Source organism: Nothoprocta perdicaria, unplaced genomic scaffold (genome assembly GCF_003342845.1).
Source record: "Nothoprocta perdicaria isolate Ctin4 unplaced genomic scaffold, notPer1 scaffold_134, whole genome shotgun sequence".
NCBI classification, from domain to species: Eukaryota; Metazoa; Chordata; class Aves; order Tinamiformes; family Tinamidae; genus Nothoprocta; species Nothoprocta perdicaria.
Genome location: NW_020454472.1, coordinates 949,692 through 972,943, shown reverse-complemented (window position 1 = coordinate 972,943; position 23,252 = coordinate 949,692). Strand labels below are relative to the sequence as shown.

The 23,252-nt window shown below is 41.9% G+C and overlaps 1 protein-coding gene across 2 annotated transcripts in view; it reads left to right on the top strand.

The window, feature by feature from the left end:
* The window catches only part of STAU2 (staufen double-stranded RNA binding protein 2), a 140,146-nt gene that overhangs the window by 30,670 nt on the left and 86,224 nt on the right, over nt 1-23,252 (top strand). For both annotated transcript variants that reach the window (XM_026033836.1, XM_026033835.1), the window contains exons 6-10: nt 3,314-3,421; nt 9,502-9,714; nt 12,505-12,642; nt 15,519-15,650; nt 20,150-20,210. In XM_026033836.1, the coding sequence (XP_025889621.1) occupies nt 3,314-3,421; nt 9,502-9,714; nt 12,505-12,642; nt 15,519-15,650; nt 20,150-20,210 (652 nt within the window). The remainder of the gene's footprint in view (nt 1-3,313; nt 3,422-9,501; nt 9,715-12,504; nt 12,643-15,518; nt 15,651-20,149; nt 20,211-23,252) is intronic.

Sequence of the window (23,252 nt, the reverse complement as noted above, 5' to 3'; positions counted from 1 at the left end):
CGCTGGCGAGGGCAGTGGGAAGAGCCGTGAGGTGCTGGCAGTGAGGCAGCAGGAAGCCGGAGAGGATCCCGCAGGACCTCAAGTGGCAGATGTCTGAGAGCGGGAAAYCGAGTGGCGGTCGGGCTGAGGGTCGGTCGCGCTGAAGAGGAGGCTCTGTCGCTCCTGAATTCCAGTCGTGGATGCCGTGTGAAGGCAGGAGGAGGCCTGTGTGAGGGGAACCAGTGTTCCCAGCGTGGTGGAGCAGGGTGCAGCTGTCCCTGAGCTGACAGTGTGGAGCAGTGTAAGGSCCTCACGTACTGAGGCTGGCCCTGCTGCCGCTGGCCCATCTGAGGCACGCACAGAGCCCCGTGATCTGCAGCAGCGCCCAAGGCCGGCTCAGCAAAGACCAGCTCAGCAAAGCTCAGTGTCCTGCAGCGGCGCTGGGCTGYGGCATCTGCGCCTGCTGCGGGAGGTGCACGAGGCACCTTGTGCTCCTCATACACAGGCCAGGCCTTAGTCTGGCTGGGCCCGTTGCAGTTGTGCTCCAGATACGTGGGTCAGGCTTTAGTCTGGCTGGGCCCGTCGTGTTGACTGGCTGAGCCTCGCTCTGCCCCACTCACCTCTTGTCACTGTGTTTCCAGTGACAGCCGGGAGCGAGGACAGGGCCGCTGAGACCAGTCTGTTAGTCACGAAAAGAACTTCACTGGAACGGGATTCCTGGAGCATAGCACCGTGTACATGTGCTTTTGCCTTTTGAGCTACATAATTGGGTTTGCTTAATGCATATTTCTCTATAGTCTTTCATCTGGAGATACCAAGTTTTTCATTCTGCAAAACTAAGTCAAATTCGAAATCTTTCTCCCATATTAGAACACTGAAGAAAAACATTGTTTTAGTAGCTTGTTGCATCAGTGTGTGGAAAGTGTAAGGTGAACGGACAGGAGAAACAAACAGCAAAGAGAGCAGGGGTGCAGGTGACCTGCTTTCATAAAGGCACTATTGTATGTCTGCCAAAGCAGCTCCGCTGCCTCGGAGCATGGAAGCCTAAGAAGGGCCTTGCAATTAAAGTGTCAGCTCTGGAATGAGGATCAAATTCAAATCCAAAGCACCTCAGACACTCTGGGACATGTTTTATCTTTCCAAAGTTAAGGGAGTTGGATGATTAAGACTGGAAGCGCTGTTGCTCAGTGCGAGGGCCCAGCCCTTGGGGATGCAGCCTCCTGAGTCTCCACTTGGGCCCTGTTGTGCGTTGATGGGAGAATAGGCAAGGACTGAAATTTTGAGAGCGGACATTTAGTGATTTATTAGAGTGATGTGTTTGTATTAGTCACAAAATGCTAAACAGCAGTTTCTGCATTAGGCTCTGCGTATGTGGTTAAGCCAGAGTATAACGTAAAAACATCTTGACCTAAAGGCTTAGTGACACTGCAGTGAACCCCCTATAATTTTATGTAACTTATGCCAGTGATTGATTATTCTCCCTTTTAAAGATCAGTTGTATTTCTTCTAAATTTACTTAACTTTGATTCTATCTAATAGATCTTTTCATGTCGTTATTAAATCTAAGAAATGACTGTAAACAAAACTCTTCCCCATATAATTTTTATCAGTTATGCTCAAGTAATTTTTAAATGTTCTTATATAATGCTGTTTACTTAATATATCAGTGTAAAGTGCTTTTTCCAGTCAATAGTTCATTCTTACACCTGCTTTTCTCTGTTTTTCTGATTATCAATCGACTTCATAAAACACAAGCTGAATTGAATACAATATTAACTCAGATTCTCACTACAGTTGTTTATAGTGATAATAGTATCCCACAGCTTCTGTTTGATATTTGTTATAGTCCCCAAATACATGTGWGCTTTTAAATGCTATCCTTTAATCTCTGTTCAGTTGATTATTCTCTGTGAACTCAAGTCCTTTACTGAATCACTGTTTTGCCCGTCCTATAAATAATGACMCACACTCTTGATTTCAGTAGTACTTTACATTTCATTGTATGAAATGAGCCAGAGGTGCTACGTTATTTCATTCTGGCTCCCCTTACTGTTGCTTAGTACTGCAACCTTTATTTTTGGCAGCTTCTGCACATTTTAGCAATTTTTCGTTTTGTATTTAGCTCCATATCCCTGGCAAGGAAATAAATTGCATTTTCCACTCAAAATTTTGTGACCATTTAATGAGAGAAAAGGCTTCTCATGTCTCTCTGTTAAAGTTGCCTGTTTCTGCTATGTTTTTGGTCCAGCTTTACATTAAAGAGAAATATATTAAGTTAACAAAGAATAGATAAAATCTTGATAATTTTCGTTGTTACTGTGAAGGACTTATAAAGTAACATCACACACAAAAAAAAGTTCAGTATCTGGATTTTGTATTTATACTAGTGGGTAAAGATTTATATCAGTCTTTATTATGCAAGGCTGAAACTCTGCAGGAATCCACCTAGTTCAGCCCTGTTGGTTTGATGTTCACCTCCCCTAATAAAAAATTAGGAGCCTGGCCAAGGCTACACGGTTGTGGAGCGGTCTCAGTGTGAAACCTTCAGGGCTCCGTGTTTGAAAGGAGCTGAAAGTCAAACTTCTGACAGCCAAGGAGAATGTGGCCTGGGGTCAAGGACCAAAAGGCAGAAGTTGGAGAAGGTGATAGCTGGTTGACTGCTCCTCATACTGATGGTTTTCTGAGAAAAATGGGACTCACCTAAACTGCAAAGCAAAGCTGAATTTTAGCTAGATTGATGTTTATATATTCCTTTTGTTGTTTTATCCCTTATCCTCTCTGTTTGTTATGTTCCTATGGATAAATAAATAATGTTTTGTGTTGAGCAAGCTGTTCTCTGTCACTACCTTTTCATACTGGTCAGACCTCCCAGAGGGAAGGCCGCGGAGGGGCCAGTCACCAGCTGGACCTGCTGGGGACACCTGCAACCTGGTGACCCCGTCCAAGAGCAGGGGTGAATCAATGAACTGCCCCGTGTGACAGTACGGAGCTCGCCCATGGCTTGGACAGGGTGCCCACGAGGGGAGCCCGGGAAAGGATTTGTAATGGTCTTGTTAATAGTCAGACACGAGCCCTGTGCATTTAGTTGGTTGTTATCTGTGTTATTAAAAAACCTAAAGTCAATAGAAGCTACTTTGCCATCTAACAGGCAATTACAAGCCAATGTCTGTGTGTTCTTTTAGTATGAGCAATGTGAAGCTGGACTGCATTTTATGCAGCTTTGGGGGAAAAGCGTGTTTAATTATTGTATGTTCTAAAAAAAAAATCCTATGTGAATAGAAAATGTGTCTGTTTTCTATATGAATTTTTTTTTCATGTTGTATTCATTTTTCAGAATGGAGAAGCAGGAAAAGAAACAGAAGAAGATAAAGATGCAAACAAGTCTGAGATCAGTGTAGTGTTTGAAATTGCTTTGAAGCGCAATATACCTGTCAGTTTTGAGGTATGTGTTCACATACTTATTTGCTTGCAATGAAAGAGTTTAAAAAAAAAAAGCTACAACTAAAATTCACTAAGATTAAAAACAATAATTCTAAATATGACACTTTCAAATTAATGCAGATTATGAATAGAAATGTTTGATAATACACTAAGACTAATACGTTAAGACTAACACACTGGTTATACACTAACCTAAGACACTGAATTTTTACTATTATATTAGTCACTCTATCAGAGCATTGTAGACCTAACATTTGGGTGGTAACAAGTGGGATGACAAAGGCTGTTCAAACTCCCTTGTAGCACGTGAGACTTGGGTGCCAGTGGCCACATTTGATCTGAATTGAAATCATTTATCAAAATGGAGTTGGCCRAAATGTTTTCACGAGATTTCTGTAAGAGGTTTTTGCAAGGCATGTGTACAGTAACACTACAGAAGTTTCCCTTGAGACACTTCACATCTTTAGTGCCATTTTTAGAAACTCATAGTGGTACTTCTGTCTTGCACAATGCTCAGAGCCTTGTCAATCTCTACTTAAGACTCTTAAGTATCAATCAATCATTGTCAATCTCTACTTAAGATTTTTTTTCACATTTTATACAAATTTATCTATGAATCTGCTCTGACACCTTTGTTTACCTTAAGTAGTAAATTTTTTTTTTGGAATAGCTCCAATACAATCAATAATTTAGCTATGGTAGGATAAGTAACAGTAACAGAATTTTTCTGATGASAAGGGTTTATACAAGCTGCTTGTAAAAATCTAGTCTTACTATTGTGGAATCCAMCAAATTTCAAGTTTTGATTGTCATTTCAATGTCAAAAATCCAGTTCTAAATGACACTTTACAGTTGTTGGGKTTTTTTTTCTGCTTTTTCTAATATACTTTTACTGACTACTTTTGGAGGACATTTGTAATGCCTCTATTGGTAGTCGTGATTTTCTCCAGATTTTTTTTTGTACATGAARTTCATATACATATTGACATGCCAAAAAATACACTGCAAGGTCACATGGTGTATACAATTGACTTGCATGTGCAATTCTGTGATTTGGCTGATGTCAAATGAGTAGTTTAGACCTTCTTAGAAATCACACTTTTTAGAGTGTGAACTGTCGTACAGTAGTCAGGAAGCCAAAGCTACAGAATTATTTTATTGACAGAGGATATATATTATATGTATATATACACTTATATATTTCTCCCTGTGTGTGTGTATAAACACATCTATGCATGCATACATATATATATATGTGCAGTATAGCAAATGGACACGTGTTTGATGGTGYGTGATTGGAATAAGATATAATATGGGTTAATAAGAAAATGAAGAGAAWTGAAAGATGAAAATGAAGAAAATGAAGAGAAAGTAAAATGTTAGGGTTAAAGTGGAGATGCTGGCATATCAGTTTGCAACTGTACAAAAAGACTAATGTAATTTTTATTAGAAGCAGACACGGGGKAAACGCCTGTCTGTACTTCAAAAAACAAAACTCAGAATTAATCATTTTCTACATTAAATATTAAAAAGCATTTGAAATAGTACCGTGTAACTCAGTGCACTTAAATACAGAAAGGTGAATGGGCTTGGATCACAGATTACCTGGGAAGTTGGAAGGAGAGAAAGAATGGGATAGTACTTTGAGTGTATCCTTAACCTCCTTCCAGTGTTTTAGCCTCCTTAAGAGACAGCATTTAGTGAGGAAAGAACGATGGTAATAGAGGAAAATATCTAAAGTCTAATGAGACTCTTGCGTAGAATGCTGAAAAAAGACAGTTTTTCCCAACAGGTTTTGAGTTATTTCCTGTCTTTARGTAGAAGCAATATTCTTAAATAGAGCTCTGGTTTAACTTGGGTTTTAAAAGACGGCTTATATTTCAATAAAACTACTGAATAATCACAGGATTTGATGTTTACAGTGAGGCTCTTTTTACAAATGGTTTTGTGTTATTCCAGGCTTGCTTCAAAGCTTTCTCCAGCCTTTTTTTTTTTTTTGGTGTGTGTGGTGGCTATAAAATGAGCAGCCTTTTCCTCATCTGACGAACGTTCCTACAGTGCAGTGTTATGCAACCAAGCCGTGGCCATAAAGATGCGTGCAGCCCTATGTAAACATGTTTTCAGAGCTGCATCACAGGGGGAGAGGAGGGCGAGCAGGCAGAGCCCGGGCCCTGCACGGTGGTGTCGGTGCATCCTGAGTGTGTGGGTTTCGCTCCACCTGCTCTGCCCAGGGGCTTTTGCACTCAGTATCCTGGAGAATTTAGAGGACCGAATACAGAAATCCCTTTCCTCATCCTCAGTGCTGGGGTTGAGGAAAAGCAGCGCCTGAACAGGCGCTTCCCCTGCCTGCTCTGCTCTTCTGGGAAGAGAGGAGTGGAAGTTTGCCGTGTGCCAGGCTGGCTGTAGCGACAGCAGCCCAAACGCTGCATTTTGAACTGCATTTTGAGCTGCCGGAGAAGCTGCCGGCTGTGAAAACCAAGCAAGTTCTCAGTGTAAAGTTTCACACCCCCCTGGCTGCTGCTCTCCTGGCAATTAAGGCTTTCAGATTGGATTATGAATTTATTGAATAGCCCCCCTCCTAGTTTTGCATAAAGGGAGGCCAACCTTCTTCATTTTTAGTAGGCAATCCAGCCTCTCACTTTTAGACTGGGAAACTGTTGCACAAGCTCACAAAACTACGTGGGTATTTTCAATGTTCTAAATAGTCATGCATATAGGTGACATTTTAGCCAACCTATTTTTTGTCTTTTTTCTCTTTTCTTTAAAGTTGATTTAATGTTGTCAAAATGTATYGAATTTCCTACCTGTGCTCTCGGTAGTCATTGAAGCAACATCCCTCTCTCATTGTAGTTGTGCTGCTGCTTYCCATTTGTCAGCGTGAGCCGTTAAATGGAGCCAAACTCACCCTTGATGTAACTTGACCTGAGACGCGGTCTGGCCCCGTGTGTTTTCTCTCATTGGAGTTATTCTTTAAATCAGTGGCACAGAAAAAGAAAAGCACATTGAACTGTCACCCTTAATCAAGTTCTCAGCTTTCAATTAGCTGTGATTTGGTTGAATCCTTCAGCTGAGGAAATGGCTCAGTGTACTAATACAAAGTGTTCTTGGGTAGCAAAGACGGCATTTCTTGTTCGTGTTTTGTGTCCTTAGGTCTGTAGATCAACTATTTGAAATCACGTGGTGTAAAAAGAGCTAAAATCTAGGATTAACCAAAAATGCCCCTAGGTTAATATTCTTTTTGCTAAATTACCAAATTTGGATCTTGAGTTTGATTCGGAGCACGTTGAAGCCTGTGGGATTCATTCCATTTACACTCTTAACAGGAACACAGTTTTGAATATTTTCCTTGAAATTATTTACCTGGTGTCACACGCTTAAAAGTTTAAAAGGTTAAAAGCACCAGAAAACATTAGTTTTATATTAAGATTTACTTTTTCATGCATATGAAAATAAAATCTCCTATTAAAATTCTTTTTTTTCTGTATACATTTCTGTACATTCATATATATGAGAAAATGTACATAAAYGCAGTGTTTTAGGAGTGTGACAATTATATTTCCTAAGCACTTACTTTATCCTTTTTCATCTGATCAGTGTAGACATTCTTGTACATTTTAATAATRCATTATATTGCATATAAGTGAAAACACCTATGGTATTAATAAGATCTAAGCTCAAGAAGATCAAGAGTCTTACCGTTAGTTTGGCCAAGTTTTGCAGCCAGCGTGTAATACTTGGAGAGCAGCAGGCAGGCGTAGGCTGAGATACACCTTTAAAATGGTACACAACTTTTTAATACACCCTTTTATACACGTTTTTATACACCTTTATCATGGGGGAGGGATGCAGGTGCTTTGCAGGTTCCCTGTTGGACCTCAGAACGGATGCTCCTGCAACCACGTTCTTCACTTCTGCTGTGGGSAGCGCCGGCTCCATCTGGCAGGGAAGGCAGAGCCGAGCTGAGGGAAACACTAACCACAGGACCACAGAATGGTTGAGGTTGGAAGGGACCTCCATCTAGTCCAACCCCCACCCTGCACACACAGGGTCACCCAGAGCACGTGGCACAGGGCTGCATCCAAGCGGGTCTGGAAGATCTCCAAAGAAGGAGACCCCACAACTTCTCTGGGCAGCCTGTGCCAGGGCTCTGTCACTCTCCCTGTTAAGAAATTTTTCTTTGAGTTCCTGTGGAACTTTTGGTGCCTCAGCTTGTGGCCGCTTCTTCTAGTTCTGTCAGTGGCCACCACTGAAAAGAGGCCGCCCCCTCCTCCTCACTGCCTCCCTTGAGGTATTTATAGACACTGATCAGGTCCCCCCTCAGCCKCCTCCTCTCCAGGCTGAACAGGCCCAGCTCCCTCAGCCTCTAACGCACCACTTCCAAGGGATGTCGTTTTGAGAAAACTGGTGAGTTTTTTACCCTGAAACTGGGAGTAAGAACAYGCCTTGGCTACCGCGGGTAAATCCCAGCCTGGCACCAACGTCCTCTTATTCTGGGAAAGCGAGGGCCAAGTTTTCTGTTAATTTTGATTTTGTGTCTTTTTATTGATATATGCTGTGATAATTGTATTTGCTGGGTGGAATTGCCACAGAAGAGGGCTTAAAAAAGAAATACAAGCCTAAGGAGACCTCATTACAGTGTAATGGCAAAACTAAATAATGCTTGGGACATGACCTTGATAAAAAGAACCTTAATACAAAACAYGTTGCAATAATACCAAGGTTGAGGGTTTCAGCCCATAAAAACACTGTTTATTGCACCAAGAGCAGCCCAGCCCCGTTGCCTCAGCTCCCTTCTCTCGGGCAAATGCCTTGACGTTCCTGCACCTGCCGGAGCAGCGGGTGTCCCTGTTGCCTTGGGGTTAGCACGAGGAGGTGCCTGGCAAATGGTGATCTCTTCTAATGCACCTTACAAAGCAGAAATTAAATTAGGGAGCTGCTTCTTCCTCTTGAGCAAGATAAGGGATCCTTTCCACAAATGAGGTCTCTGGCAGCTTAGAGGTTCCGTCCGGAGCGGTACCTGCTGCATGCGGGACTAGATGGCTGGGCTAGCACTGCCACTGCTGTCATGTGTTAGTAAATGTACCCRCTTGGCTTAACCTGCCAAAAAAAAGCCATTTGGAAAAATGCTTTTTTGCAAAAATGCACGAAATGCTCTTTTTGTGCATTCTAAAAATGCACACACACACAAAAAAAGCATGTTTTGTGGAAAGATGAAGATAGAAAAGAGCTCAAGGAAGGTACGCCAGTCAGAACTTTATTGTCTTATTTCATCATAATATTTTAACTTTTAATAGTTAAGAGATATTTAAAGCAGGTGTTTTCATTGCTTTTCTTCCTGGATATGCCTGGAGAGGAATGTGTGAATCCAGCTTTGCAGAGCTGGTTGCTTTTTGCGTGTGAGCTGCGRAGGCTCTGCTGATGTCCCCCCTTASTGCTGTGGCACTAACGCCAGCAGAGCTGATGATCTGGGAGGCGAGACTGTGGCAGCRTTGCAGATATCCCAGGAGTCGCTCCTGGCTGCCGGCTCTGGCAGGGTGAGGAGAGAGGGTAGCCAGTCTGCTGGCATCCTGAGCAGCAGAACATTACTGGTGTTGGAGACTGGAGCTGGGGACCTTGCGTGGACATCCTAGTGTATCCTTGTGCTGATAAAAAAGAGGGGAAAAGAAAAAAGTAGATTAAAGTGAAGCCTTAYGAACATAATTCTGAATATTGTACCTACAGAATTAGCTTGAGCATGGTGGCCTTTGGTGAATTGAAGTATGTGAAGTGGCTTATAAGGAAAAGTGTGCTTGCCTTCATCTAAATATGTGCTGTGTTATTGCCTACACTGTGTTCTGTGAAGGACTGAATGGGGTATTTAGACTTGCTTTACCTCATCAGCCTTAGTTTTRTATCCTCAAACCTGATAGTTTCATTAATCCTTGTCCAGATTATATAAAACCCTATGAATGCCTTCAATGAGCAGGAAGGTGATATTTGTAGTAGGTAAGTTGTATGGCAGAATGAAGTTGCAGAGTGAAATTAATAACTAAGTTATATTCTCAGGGAGTGCTTTGACTCCATGTAACTTCTGTCCCACAGGTGATTAAAGAAAGTGGACCCCCCCATATGAAGAGCTTCGTCACACGAGTTACCGTCGGCGAATTCACTGCAGAAGGAGAAGGGAACAGTAAGAAGCTCTCRAAGAAACGTGCTGCGATGGCTGTCCTGCAGGAGCTTAAGAAACTTCCTCCCCTTCCTGTCATTGAAAAGCCCAAGCTGTACTTTAAAAAGCGCCCCAAAACGATACTGAAGGTGGGTGTCTGCCTTTGTGCCAGAATTAGGCACTTTTGCCTTGGAAGCAACAGAATCACTCAAAATGTAAATTTGGAAAGATCCATTTGCCATTTTTTGTCACAGGTATCTTTTTAAATTCTAAGAGTGCTGTGAAATTCTCACAGGTAATTGCTTGTAAAGTGCTGCTCTTAAGACTCAAGACACAGACATCACTGGCATGTGCAGGAGTTTGTCCAAATGTGTAGCAGAGGATAAACCCCAAGAAAATCATAGCACATTCATGTGAATTTTCAGCATCAACTCCATAAGGAAGCCCTTCTGGAGTATATGATGGCGCTCTCCTTGCTCTTGTCTCCCCACTCATTCCCACCMCAGGTTTCATTTGAGGACTGAGATATATGAAGGAGCACATAGGTAGGGAAATGGTGCCCAGTCCAGCTTCCTCCCCTCAGGGTGCTGGATTTGGCAGTTTCGTGGGTCCAGCCTCATTCTGATTGTCAGGAGAGCTGAAAGAAGCCCAGCAGCTTATTCATATCAGTTGAGCATATCACTTTTCAAGCTCCAAAGAAAAGTACTCGTTGTTCCTATGTACCAATAGAACCTACAAAGTACCTATGTTGAGATTAGTATTTGTTTGATAACATTCGATAGCTCTCAAAAAGATAGAAAATTGCCTGGAGCCTGTGAAAGACTTGGTGAGTTTGAACCATCCCTCCATTAAAATATGCCTCGTCTCRAGGATACTAGTGTGTTTCTTGCAGCACTGCTGAAGCTTCCTTTAGAGGCTCTGGATTCTTCTGAGCTCAGGTTTCTTACATGGTGCTTTAATTCTCCATGACAGTGGATGCATTGCTGCTTTAATCTTTAAAAGAAAAAACCCTTGTTATTTGTAAATAAATAAATACTTAACCTTGAACAAAGATTAGAAACCGCTGTGTTGAGTGCAGTGTGCTCTGAGTGCAGGATTGCATAGGAACTAATGGYAAAATCATGTATAATAAGCAAACACTTTGGAGAGGGCAACACTGGATTTGGACATTCCACAKAGACCTTCCCCGGCCTTCTTCCTCTTTTCATTTGCCTTCGAATGAGATAGTTTTCAAAGAAATCAAGACTAATTATATATCCATTTCATACTGAAATCACAGGCAACCAATTACCAAATTACCAAATACATATATTTTTAGTGCAAAATTGCCAGCATTAATRTAGCTTTAAAGCCTCAAGACCTGAAAATTAGAAGATACTATTGCAGAAGTGTTGGCTCTGGCTGTCTCACTTTGGTAAATACTACTCAAGTACCTACTAAGTAGAGTTAGATTGAATATAAATAGCAAAATCCCTGTCCATATAATTACCATATACCATTACCATCTTATATTGAATTTACCCCAAAGTTGACCACATTAGGAACAGGCATTAATAGCCAAGATGTGTATATGCAGAAGGTCGTTATTTTTTGAATATCCAAACCTCCATAATCTGAATGTACTTTCAGCATTGAAGAAAAGTGACTTTAAAAAAAAAAAAAAAAAGTAGGTATACATTTGCAAGGTTTTAAAGGTTATATCTTATTGCCTGCACTTTATTTAGCTGCTCGTCATTTTACATCTACCTCCTTGCCCACGCCGCTGGCCTTCTGCATGACATTGTCTTGGTATTTTCACCTACCAGTTCTCAAACACCTCAGTGATTGCAGTATGGAAGGTTTGCTGCACAACTTTCTTCATACATTTTCCTTCTCTGGTCTTCCTTTTCAGTTGCTGGTCTTCTCTTTAGGGACTTGACCACTCGCCTCTTCTTTGTTTTGAAAGGCATGACATCTGATCTGCTCTTAATCTGCAAATGCCTTCATAAAAGAAAAAGCATAAAAATATAAAAACAATTCTATGTTCAGATTCAATTTATAAGTTCTTCTTTATGCATTATGATACATGAATTAGCCATGTATGATGTCACATAAACATTTTTGTATCTTCATTCCTTCTCCTTACCTTCTGCAAGCAAGTATTTTGGTAGCTCTATGCTTAGAGTGAACCTTATCCACAACATACTAAAGCGATTTGGGGACTGGTTACAGGTATTTTGTAATTTTTCCTTTTGTTTACCCCCTCACGTCAGGGCATGCACAGTCAGCAGGCATTGCCAACCATGCTGCTGCCTGTGAGCCGTGCAGAGCTCTTGGAGCCCTTCCTGGGGTGGCTCACGGAGCACGGCAGCGATGGCCTTAGTGGGTGCTTCCCTCCTTCCCTYTTCCAGCTTTACTCCACAGCAGCATTTCAGGGGTGTATCCCTGTGGCATGCAAACAGCCTCCTGCAGCTTTTGTGTCTTCCTAGGATGGACAGACGGAATCCCAAGAGAACTGTGACTTCCTCGTTTCATGGCAAATCTTTTGTCCCCTCAGTAAATCGCCCTCTAAACGCGCTACATGTTCTGGGCTGGTTTGAGGGGCTGGGAGCAAGGCTCATACCAGGAGGGCAGTGAAGGGCAACTGCTGAGGCTGCTTATTGCCATGCAGGCTCTGAGGACCTGCATGGATTGATAAGGGCATTGGCAGTCTGCAYGTGTTGGACACGCACCCTTCCCATAGCAGAGGTGGGCAGCAAGCACCCRTTTCTTGCTGCAGTTTTGAGCTTGAGGAGCCTTAGCTTCTCTCTCATGATGAGAACATGACATGAAATCTACTTCTTATTCCCTCAAAACAAGTTTTTAGAGAAGAGAGGACGTGCAGGAAATGATTTACCAAAAGAGCATAACAGTTATGGGGGTATATGCTGAAATCATGGCTTTCTTTGATTTTTTTTCAGACCGGACCAGAATATGGCCAAGGAATGAATCCCATCAGCCGCCTGGCTCAGATCCAGCAGGCCAAGAAGGAGAAGGAGCCGGAGTACGTTCTCCTGTCGGAGAGGGGAATGCCCCGTCGCCGGGAGTTTGTTATGCAGGTAAAAACCACAGCTGTCTTAGAGGCCATTCTCTTGCTCAGTTCAGTTTGAAGGCAGGCAAAAACGCGGCGTAATAGAGAGCTGATTCCTCAATGTGGTAAATCYTGGAGGACCTCCTGAGTTCCTCCAGGCTTTCCCTTTGCTGATACCTGAATTGCCACAGAAAGTCTTTCAGCACCTGCTTTAGCCTGAAAGGTCCTGGGCCTAATGGAGAAATGACGCGTCTTCAATGTTACTTTAATTTGTAAAGAATATTGGCAAGGCTTTAACGTGGCTGTGGTATTGTGGGAGGTAGCACAACACCAGGCTAAGCAAGATTGAAGTGTTTTGTGGTTTTGCTTTTGGGGTGTGTGAGTGTGTGTTTTCACTCGGGTAGTTTTGTGCTGGAGCGGTTCAGAACAGCAGAGCACAACGTGTTTTGACTTGTTGTCTACAAACCAAGCCAAAATGTCACTTCTGAGCACAGGCAGAATGTATGACATCCCAGCACCTCTTTTTCTACAAAATCAGTTATATTTTCACCTAAGTCTTTAAGTCCATCTTTTATATCTGTCTGGATTTTCAGATATTTGAATCTCAAATGGTCTTTCTTGAGAATTTTGTATTTCTCTTTCTGTATGAAAGTTTTTGGTGTTCTTTTCCTGTTTTTGTTTTTTCTTTGTCTCGTTACAGAATCTGTATATAAATATTGATTGTATAGATTTCAATTTCCAATTTTATCAGGTGATGTGAAAGTATTTGAAAGAGAGTGGTCCTGTCATAGGCCATTTTTCTTTCCCTGCCCAGCTTTGCTTGGGGGAGTCCATGATCTGAGGTGGTTCTTTGAGGTCTCAGGAAATGGCTGTGTGCAATAAATGGCAGAGGATTTCTTTCTTCCTTGGAGGATTCTCAATAATAGTAATCATGGGTCTGAATCAAAAAATAAAGTTGCAGGAAGTTAATGCATAGGAGGTTCCTCTATCTAAAAAGACTTGTGAAAGGGAGAATCAAAGAAATTCCATAGATCAGTTGCAATATTGTGTGTATTTCAAAATAATATAGCCTGATTTTTAAACTTCTTTCGTATTTATACACTAGAATCACCCTGGTGTTTCCCTGTCTTCAGGCAATCTCAGTGGATCCATTATGACACTCAAAAAAAAAACCCTTATCAGAATAAAAAGCCTCTGTATAAACTACTTAAACAATGTTTTCATTTAATTTAATTGAATGTGGAAGTAAAATATCCAGAGATAATATGTTCATTTTTATCTGTCACACAAAGAGCGAGTTTAGATGTGATGAAATGGATCCAATTACTTGTCCTTACCACTAAATAAACAGAAGAAAACCTCTGATGACATTTGCTGGTGTTCTGTTCCCAGAGCCCGGCTCAGAAAGCTCCTGCTCTTTGTAGTCAGACCTTTAATCCTTGATAGAGGTTACAATAATAGCTGAACCAGTTTTACAGGTCTGAAAAAGAGCAGCACGTTGATTTACTGCAAACTCTGTTATAAATTATCATTTTGTCTTATCCCATTAAAGTCCTTCCATTTTATTGCATGCAAACTTGCAGCAGGTTGACTATTTTCTAATCACGATTACAGAGCTGCCTAGAAGATTAGTGGATTTTTTTGGTTTTTTTTTCGTGATTACTGATATTTCTGTTTCATGTAGCGAAATCTTTTTGTTTGGTTATGTATATATTTATTTCCAGGGGATATTTACAGTCATGCATATTTATTGATGGCTTTTCTTATGCATTTATAATTAATAGTATTTGAAATAAACTTCTCAGCTTTGATGAAAGTCAGTAATTATGAAATAACAAATCTTAAATAACACATTTTTAWTTAACAAGTATGTGTCTGTCTAATTTGCTTAAAGCTCTTTGCAGAATGTTGCAGCCCTCTGCAAACCTCTGAGGTTGCCTTGTGTGCTGTATTGTTTTTATTAGATTTCCTTTTGCAACATGCTTGTGAAACCATCCACTGCTTTGAGAGMGAATTCAGCAAATGCAGTGACTTGATGCACGAGGTGACATGTAGCTATTAAAGAGCGATGAATATCCCCCAAACAAACACGGATGACAGAGCTGATATCCCGCACAGATGGGGCACATACATCTTGTGTGGTTTCTGAATGCCACCAAACCCAAAGAATAAATAATAGCCACACACTTGATGGATATATTGTCTGAAACACATCTTTATTTTTAGWTTTTAACCTCGGGTTTTATGAATAGCATCTTGCTTGTCAGAAAACCTACAGGTCTAATGTCTTGATAAAAGGAGGCCAGGGTGAGCCCTGGAGAAGGACACAGCCCTGTGTCCTCCTTGCACTTGTTCCCCCGAAATCTACCCCTGTGTCTCACTCCACCACTCAGGGGCAGCAGAATGCACCTATTTGTGTCCCTGTATATCCTCTTTCTATAGAAGCCACTGTCTTTTAAACTTCCGGCTGATTTGTGGCATCTCCCTTGCTCTGGACACTGCCGTGGTCGTGCTGGGGACTTGCTGCAGGCCCCACTCCTGCAAGGAGAGAGGAAGTTCAGATCCCGTAGCACCTTCTCCTTGAAAGAATATTGGAGAGCAAGAGCCGGGGCTACGCGCAGGGAAGTGGGGCTGGCAGGAGGGAGAGGACTCCACCYGTGCCCCACAGATGAACAGAAAAACAGCCTGTGGCTCTGAGTGTGGGGAGCCTCTAAGAGAGCCAGGCAAGTTCTCTGTGGGAAGCAGCCCCACAGGCCCCTCCTTGCACTATTCTTACTTTTCTGGAGACTGTATCTGCACAAGAAGGGCRGTAAAGCTGCTGGTAGGTCAGCAGGTTTATTATGTGGCGATATTGAAGGGTCATGTGCTTATCATGTTTGTGATCAATGTTTTTGTTTTTTTAAGGTAAAAGTAGGTAATGAGATTACTACTGGAACAGGCCCAAACAAGAAAATAGCTAAAAGAAATGCAGCAGAAGCTATGTTGCTACAGCTGGGTTATAAGGCCTCTACTCCTCTTCAGGATCAGCCAGAAAAGGTGAGAACCAGTTGTTTTGATTGCACTATTTTACCCCGTGTCCATATCTTAGTTGTATGAATATGTGCACCCAGTGTTACTGAGCTGCATTTTGGGTTTTTTTCTTCATTCAACTACAACTGTGTAACTGCAGTCAATAGTGAGAGCAGCCTGTGCTCCTTGGAGTAATTAAGAACAGAAATGTAGTTCCAAGAGCATAGTGTGTGTGCGCAAAAATGTGTATTTATGACACACATGCAATATCTCTCCTTAAAAAACGAGGGCACACATGCCTGGTGCTCTTATTGCATTTTTGGTCTCCATGGTGAGATGTTTCTTCTCTTACRAAACTGGGAAGTCCTGCATTATTAATTTGTATATGTGATGTTATTAATATTCATATGTGAAGTAGTCACAGATGTTTGTCTTACTGTGTAGTCTACTGCATGTWGACTAAAAGCGTTGTAGAAAAATAMTGGCCAAGAAAAGAGTGTGTCRAATTTTTGTGGAGAAGGAGCACTTTACMTTTKGAATTCATTTGTGCTGCAGGTAAGCATTTCTGTGCTAGGGATGTGCACCTTAGCAGGCCYCACCTCCCTTGGGTTTGGTGATAAACTCAGCTGACTAATATGGGATTTTAAGATTTTGCTTTATGTATCCTGGAAAGACCAGGGCAAGGTGTTTTGCTTGGCAGTACACTTGGGGTAGCTCCTGTCATATGCACAGAGTCAAACACAGAAATTCTGATGGCACCTTTTGTTGTAGCTGCACTAGCTGGTTCCACATAGTGCCCTACTGTGGCTTTATAGAGCTCACAGAATAAGCCTGTACCTATAGAACTGTAGTCTTTTTTGAGTAGTGGCTCATTGGTGACTTCTATTTAGAAAAAAAATGCATGTATACACACACGTGCGCACACACACACACATGCATTTTTATATGTATATTTTATGTATGTATATGTGAATATACTTGGTTCCATATTCTCTTCTGTTTTTTTTTTTTCTCAAGAAATACCTGTTTTAGCCAGGCAGAGATAAAGGCTGTACTTGTTAGTTGGCTACCCCTGTTCTTGTCACCTCCTCCCTTGAGTGGAGGAGCTGGGTATAATGCTCACATGCCCTTAACTACATCTTCCTCTGTGCAGCTTAAACCATCTAGCCTCAAAGTACTCAGGTACTCAAAGTACTCAGGTACTTGAAACCGAGTATTTCGAGACTAGATGGTATTTCCAGTGAGAACACTSTGCAGTCATTACCATTTTCAAAGGCCTGTAGGAGAATCAAGTAAAAATTCATTTTCACCAAAATGCTGGAACTTCTCTCCTGTCAAAGTTATTTTCTGCCAATTTCAACTTTTTGTTCCCCTCCAAATTGGCTGAAGGGCTTTCTGAAAAATAAAGCAGAAAAGTCAACTTATTTTATGATAGGAAAATACAGATTTTCATTCTTGAATTTCAGACTGGCTGAACTATTTTTATTCAGTAATTCTCGGAGATAAAGCTTGAAAAAATTCAGCCCACAGCGCAGTTACCTTGGAGAGCTTTGCACAGTGGAAACTCATGGTTTACATTGAAATTATTAAAAAGAACTGAGTGGTTAGGAGTGGGTGCTGCTGCTTTGCTTTCCTATATTTATTAGCCTATTGCTTCCAAGTACATAGTTTTCAAGAAAACAGGCTTAATTGCATACTCTGCAGGAGTAGATACTTTGGAATTAATAGAATAAATCATTATAACATCCTAGTATTACTCCGCACATAATAAGCAAATATGATACACAAAATGTGAACGACTCAGATTTTATGGGCATTCAAGACACTGGAACAAATGTTTATAGCTTCACCAGGGTCAAGGACATCAGATATCATTAGGACATCTAGTCTCATCTTCTGCATATACTAGACAACTTTTGAGGCAGCTACTCAAATTACTCTGGGTAGATGAAAGCAATTTTGGAAGCTGTGTTGCCTACACGTAGAATTCAGTCGTTCCTTGTTCCAGCATAAATTGAATCTGCGTTTGAGACTCTTATTACCAAATCAAAATGCTACGGGCCCATGAAACAAAATAATCCCAAAAAAGTCTCACCTTGCTCGTTCAGAATAAATTGGAACTTTTTTTATGGATTAAATTTGTATTGCCGGGCTTTATTTCTTCTGACAGGCATGCAGTTTTGTGTCTGTACATGCAGTTTTGTGTCTGTACATAGTGTGGGCGAAATGTGTTCTTCTGAGTGATATGAAGGGCGCTTTAATTTCGTACTGAAAACTGTAAATCCTCACGGGAGAGTCGGTACCGGCTGGGAGCTTGTTGGGCAAAGTCTGCTTGGGAGATCTCCTCAAGTGAAACATGTCCAAGGCCGGAGGAGATGGGAAACAGCCCCTGGGTCTCTATCAGTTTGACCGCTGCAAAATGTCTTCCATAGAAATAACACAGTAGAGATAATTTGTTATAAATATTTCTCTCTTTACACCACAAATGGGGCCCCAAAGTACATCCACTTGGCATAGATAATCTTCATTTTTCCTCTTTTTTCCTGGATCCTTTCATCCCTTCCTCCCCCCGCACAAAGAGGCACAATCAAGTGCAGTGCAGCTTCCTCACCTCCCTGATGCTTGAACATTGACCGTACTCCTCACTGTAATGAGGAGTTAGGAGTGTTGTATAACAGGGGCAGTGCATGTTGCTCATGGCAGTACAGGTATGCCAAGGAATGTAAAAACAATAAAAAGTCTGCCCCTTTTCTGAAATAATCAGATTCTTGGAAGAATTTACTAACATTTGTGCAGAGCCCTGAGGACAGCAATTTGAAGCAATTTGAGAATGAGATTTTTTTTTTTTACAGCTACAGAGAATTTTAGCTCTGTGGGTAGAATTGGACAGTTGTAATATTCTCAGTTTTTTACACTTTCATCTTTTCATTTCATCTTGACATTTCCTTGGGAGAAATATTTGGAAGTGGATGGCGTATATGTGAGACAGGAACACTAAGGCCAACTTACCGATACAGGAACTCATGCTAAGCTCCCCATCTTGATAAGGTTAATAAACAGCAAAAAGAGTGGAGTTGGAAATGTTATTCTTCATATCCTGGTAGTGTGCTTGGCAGATTGTCCTGTTGTGCTCTGGATTCACGATGAAGCCCTGTTGTTTAATAGACAACAGTAAATACAGGCAGACTTAGAGATTTCGTATTGTCTGTTCACTTGAAGAACTATCTGTTTTCCAGGATACTTTCTGTCTGCTTCATGATAAGAATTAAAGCAGTTCTGTGCAATTAAGGTGCATGGAAGTTGGTGACCGGTTTGAGAGAGCTCTTAGACCTATWCTCTGTTTGCACTAAATATCCATTTGTTTTATTGTGCACTGCCTGCACYGCAGCACTGTGTTACGCATGTAATGAAGAAAGGCGGGAAAACAGTCACTGGAATAGCGGCTTTTGCTTCTCCCCATCTTCCTGAGGAAAACATATCTTCTGGAAGTCAGCCCTGTCATGTAATGGTCACATAAACTGTCTCCATTCAACCTTTGAGCTGCAGCCATGGAAGCCTGGAAAGGTTTCGGAGGTGGAGGACGGATCATGATGGGAGGACRGAAAGGGGCCACACAGGCCCCTGTGGAGGACAAGGCTCCGTCTCCGTTTAGGCTTCGGGCCCTTCTCCCTCTCTCTCCCACTTTGCCATGAGGCTCCTCTCCCGCAGTGACTCACTGCGGCGCTGTCGTGGCTAACAGCAGTAGTTCATAGGCCACGGTGCCRTGGGGTTGCTGTTCCCGTGTAAAATTCCAGTGGGATTTGAAAAAGGGAGTTTGGCTCGTGTTCACCGAGCTGGCTGGCAACAGCTTGTGGCTTGTGAGTGAGCCCGGGCTGGTTCCACCACCTTTACCTGGCAGCCTAGGACGTGGCTGTTTTATCCTTTCTGCTTTTCACTTGGCCATATTTTGAATTTATGCGTTAATTGCTTCTTTTTTTTCTGTGTCAGAATGATACCCAGTGTTAAGCATAATGAAACCCAATTGTAGGCAATTAGCCTCCTCAAAAAAGATCTATATCTTAAAATAAAGGAAAATTCTGGGAGTCCTTATTGCTCCTGCTCCAGAAAGTAATCAAGGAACTAATTGGATTCCTAGCGAGTAAATATTTTAAAATTATACCCAAAGTACTTCATGGTGTTTATACATTCCTTCATAGGCAGATATTAGGTTCTTCTCATTTCAAAATATAATTTCTCTGATGCTTCTGTATGTACTCAAATGAGAACTGCTTAAAATACTTGATTCTGAGTGTGATTGAGTAACATACTGAGCTGAGTCTGATGCTTGGGGAAACGTTTATATTTCAGTGTTGGGCAATAGTAGTAAATGTTTATTCACAAAGAGTACAATCCTCAAATAACCTACTTCAGACCAAAATTAAGATACACATACCAAGTCATCCTTTTTAGATTTTTTTCAAACTCTGAGTATTTTGTTTAAAGTATCGTTTGCCCTTTACTTACTTGTTGTTTTCTGCCTATTCCAGCTTGGAGATAATAAGAGTTGGAATGGCCAGAATGTTGGGTTTCCTGAGCCAACGAGTAACAGTGAGTATTCCTGTTTATATTTATTCTTACTTCTTTTTGTCTCCTTAGGATTTGGATTACTTCATATATTAGGCTTTTTATTGAAATTATACTTTAAGCTTTTTATTGCAACAAATATACTGTTGGGAGTCCTTTTTATGAGTATAGACATGAATGGATGCAGCAACAAGACAATTTTTTTACTAAATGATCACAGAATCCTTTCATGTTGCAAGGGACCAGAGGTCATCTAGTCCAACCACTTGCTCAAAGCAGGGCCAACATTAAATTTAGGCAAGGCTGCTTAAGTTTTTTTTTTTCCTCTCAGGTTTTCAAAAATGCCAAAGATAGAAATTCCACAGCTTCTCAGGGCAACCTGTTTGAGTGTTTCACAGTGATTTTCTTACTTTGTTTTTACTCAGTCATACCTTTCCTGTTTCAGTTTGTGACTGTCATCTCTTGTTCTACAGTGCATCTTGGTAAAGTACTGGCTACTTTTTTTCTGGCAACCTTTTCTTAGGTCTTGGAAAGCCATTTTTAGGTCTTCCAAAGCCTCCTCCTACTGTCTTCTAAGCTTGATCATCCAAACAGCTTTTCCCCATCTACTAGACTGTTCACCTAGACTGTAACATCTCAACTTGGATAAAATGATGCTGTGGGAGACATGACATCCACTGCCCTCCGCTGTTCATAAGTTTAGCCATCTCGCAATAAAGCAGTCAGGTTGTTCGTGTATTGTTCCTTCTTGGTAAATCCACATAGACTATTCCCAGTTGCTTCCTTCAGAGTGTGGCCAGAAGTGGCTCTTAAGAGGACCAAAGTGAGGCTGACCAGCCTGCAGTTCCCCACATCATCTTTCTTGATCTCTCTGTCTTTTCAAAGATAATAGACAGTGACCTCACAGTAACATTGGCCAGCTCGCTTGGACCCTAAGATATATCCCACCCAGACCAATGGACCTGTATAGCATGAAGTATTTTGAGATTTCTGACTTTGATCCTCTTTCAGTCCTGGTAGTTGTTCTTTTGATTGAATTCTGTCTATAGACACCAAGGCCAGGAAGACCTTATTGGTGAAAACCAAGGCAGAGAAGTCATCTGTGTCTGCTCTCACTAAATCACCTGCTTCTTTCAGGAGCGTTTTCTTTGTTCATTCTTCTACAGTGAGTGTAGTGATAGAAGCTCTTCTTGCTGCCAAAGAAGTCCCTTGTAGTTGGAGCTCTAGCTCTAACTCTCAGAACACCATCCCTGCCACGGCTGGGCAATATTTCTGAAGTCTTTGTTGCCTGTAGCTGCTTCCACTTCCTGGTACACATTTTTTTTTTTTTCTTTTTTTGCATTGGAGCCCAATTATGACTTCTCTTTTCAGGCAACCTGGTCTCCTGATACAACTGCTGTTTTTCCTGAATATCATGGTAGTCTGTTCTTGTGTTTGGAGGAGGTTTTAYGTAAAGAATTGTGAGCTCTTTTCAGCTCCTTTATTCTTCGGAGCTGTCTGTCATGGAATCTCATAAATTAGTTCCTTGAATAAGCTGAAATCTGCTCTCTTGAAGCCCAGAGAGTGTGTTCCTCTACCTGCCTTCCATATATTCTTCAGGATCTTCAGGAGCATCAGTGCTTCATGATTGCTAAAGCCAGGGGTGCTGCTGGTTACCATATCTGCAGCAAGTGCKTCTTTGTGTATTAGTAGCAGATTCAGGAGAGCAGCAGCACTGGTTGGCTCTTTGGTCATCTGCAATTGGAAATTTTCTCCCCYCCAAAAGATTGGAAATTTCCCCCCCCAAAAAGCGGACTACCCTTTCAACACTAGTCATGGAGTCTCCCGTAAGACTCAAAATCTGTGGAGACTTCCTCATGTTTGCAGATTGCAAATGTTCGTTGAATGAATTTATACTACTGAATTTGTTCTGTTGTGTCCCGAGGACACTTAGCATTAGGGAATGTAGCTGAGCAAATGAAAGTAAGAAYAAAGTTTTCCAGTACGTTTGGAAGGCAGAGGAGCGGGAGCCATGGCACCTAGTTAACAATGGGACAGAGAATTCAAGCCTTCTTTGTAATGATACCCTGCTGACGTACTGCAGGGCTGAGCACACTGGCGTAATCAAATATTTAAACTCCAGATTAACTAGAGGAACATGGTAAGATGTTCAAAGTCTAAGCCTGTGAAGAGTTTTATAGCTGGTTTAAATGTTTAAGTGTTGTTACGTTTCCCCGTGTTTCCCCATGGGAATGGCACACAGTTTTAAGGCTGGCAGCTTTAAAGAGATATGAGAGATTTCATACAACAGAGAATCTGGTCTAATCTTTATTCAAATTATACACAACAGATGCACTTTGGTTCCAGTGCTGCAGGCAGTGAATAGGACAGGCCTTAGTGACTTCATGGGTAGATGCTTTCCAACTAAGGACTTGCTTTGGAAAAGATAATATGAATAGCACGTTCTCCCCTCTACCAGGAACCTCATATTATTCTCTAGTATGGTGCTGGATTTTGAATTTCCTAATTATCCCAAACATTATCTCTCTGAACTAGAACTGCAGAAGGGCACATACATTATCTACCGTTTGGATTTGCAGTCCTGAGGTACATTGAGAACTGGCTGGATGGCAGAGCTCAGAGGGTGGTGGTAAATGGGTGGAGTGGCCAGCACTCTGGAGGGCTGCACTGCCGTCCAGAGGGACCTGGACATGGCCAGAGAGTTGAGCAGAGAGGAACATCATGAGATTCAACAAGGACAAGTGCAGGGTCCTGCATCTGGGGAGGAATAACTCTGGACAACAGTACAGATTAGGGGTCGACCTGCTGGAGAGCAGCTCCACGGAGAGGAACCTGGGAGTCCTGGTTGACACCAAGTTAACCATGAGTCAGCAGTGTGCCCTCGTGGCCAAGAAGGCCAATGGGATCCTGGCTGCATCAGGAGGAGTGTTGCCAGCAGGTCAAGGGAGGGGATCCTGCCCCTCTCCTCAGCTCTGGGGAGGCGGCACCTGGAGCATTGCKGGCAGTTCTGGGCTCCCCAGTACAAGAGGGATGTGGAGCTTCTAGAGAGGGTCCAGTGGAGGGCAA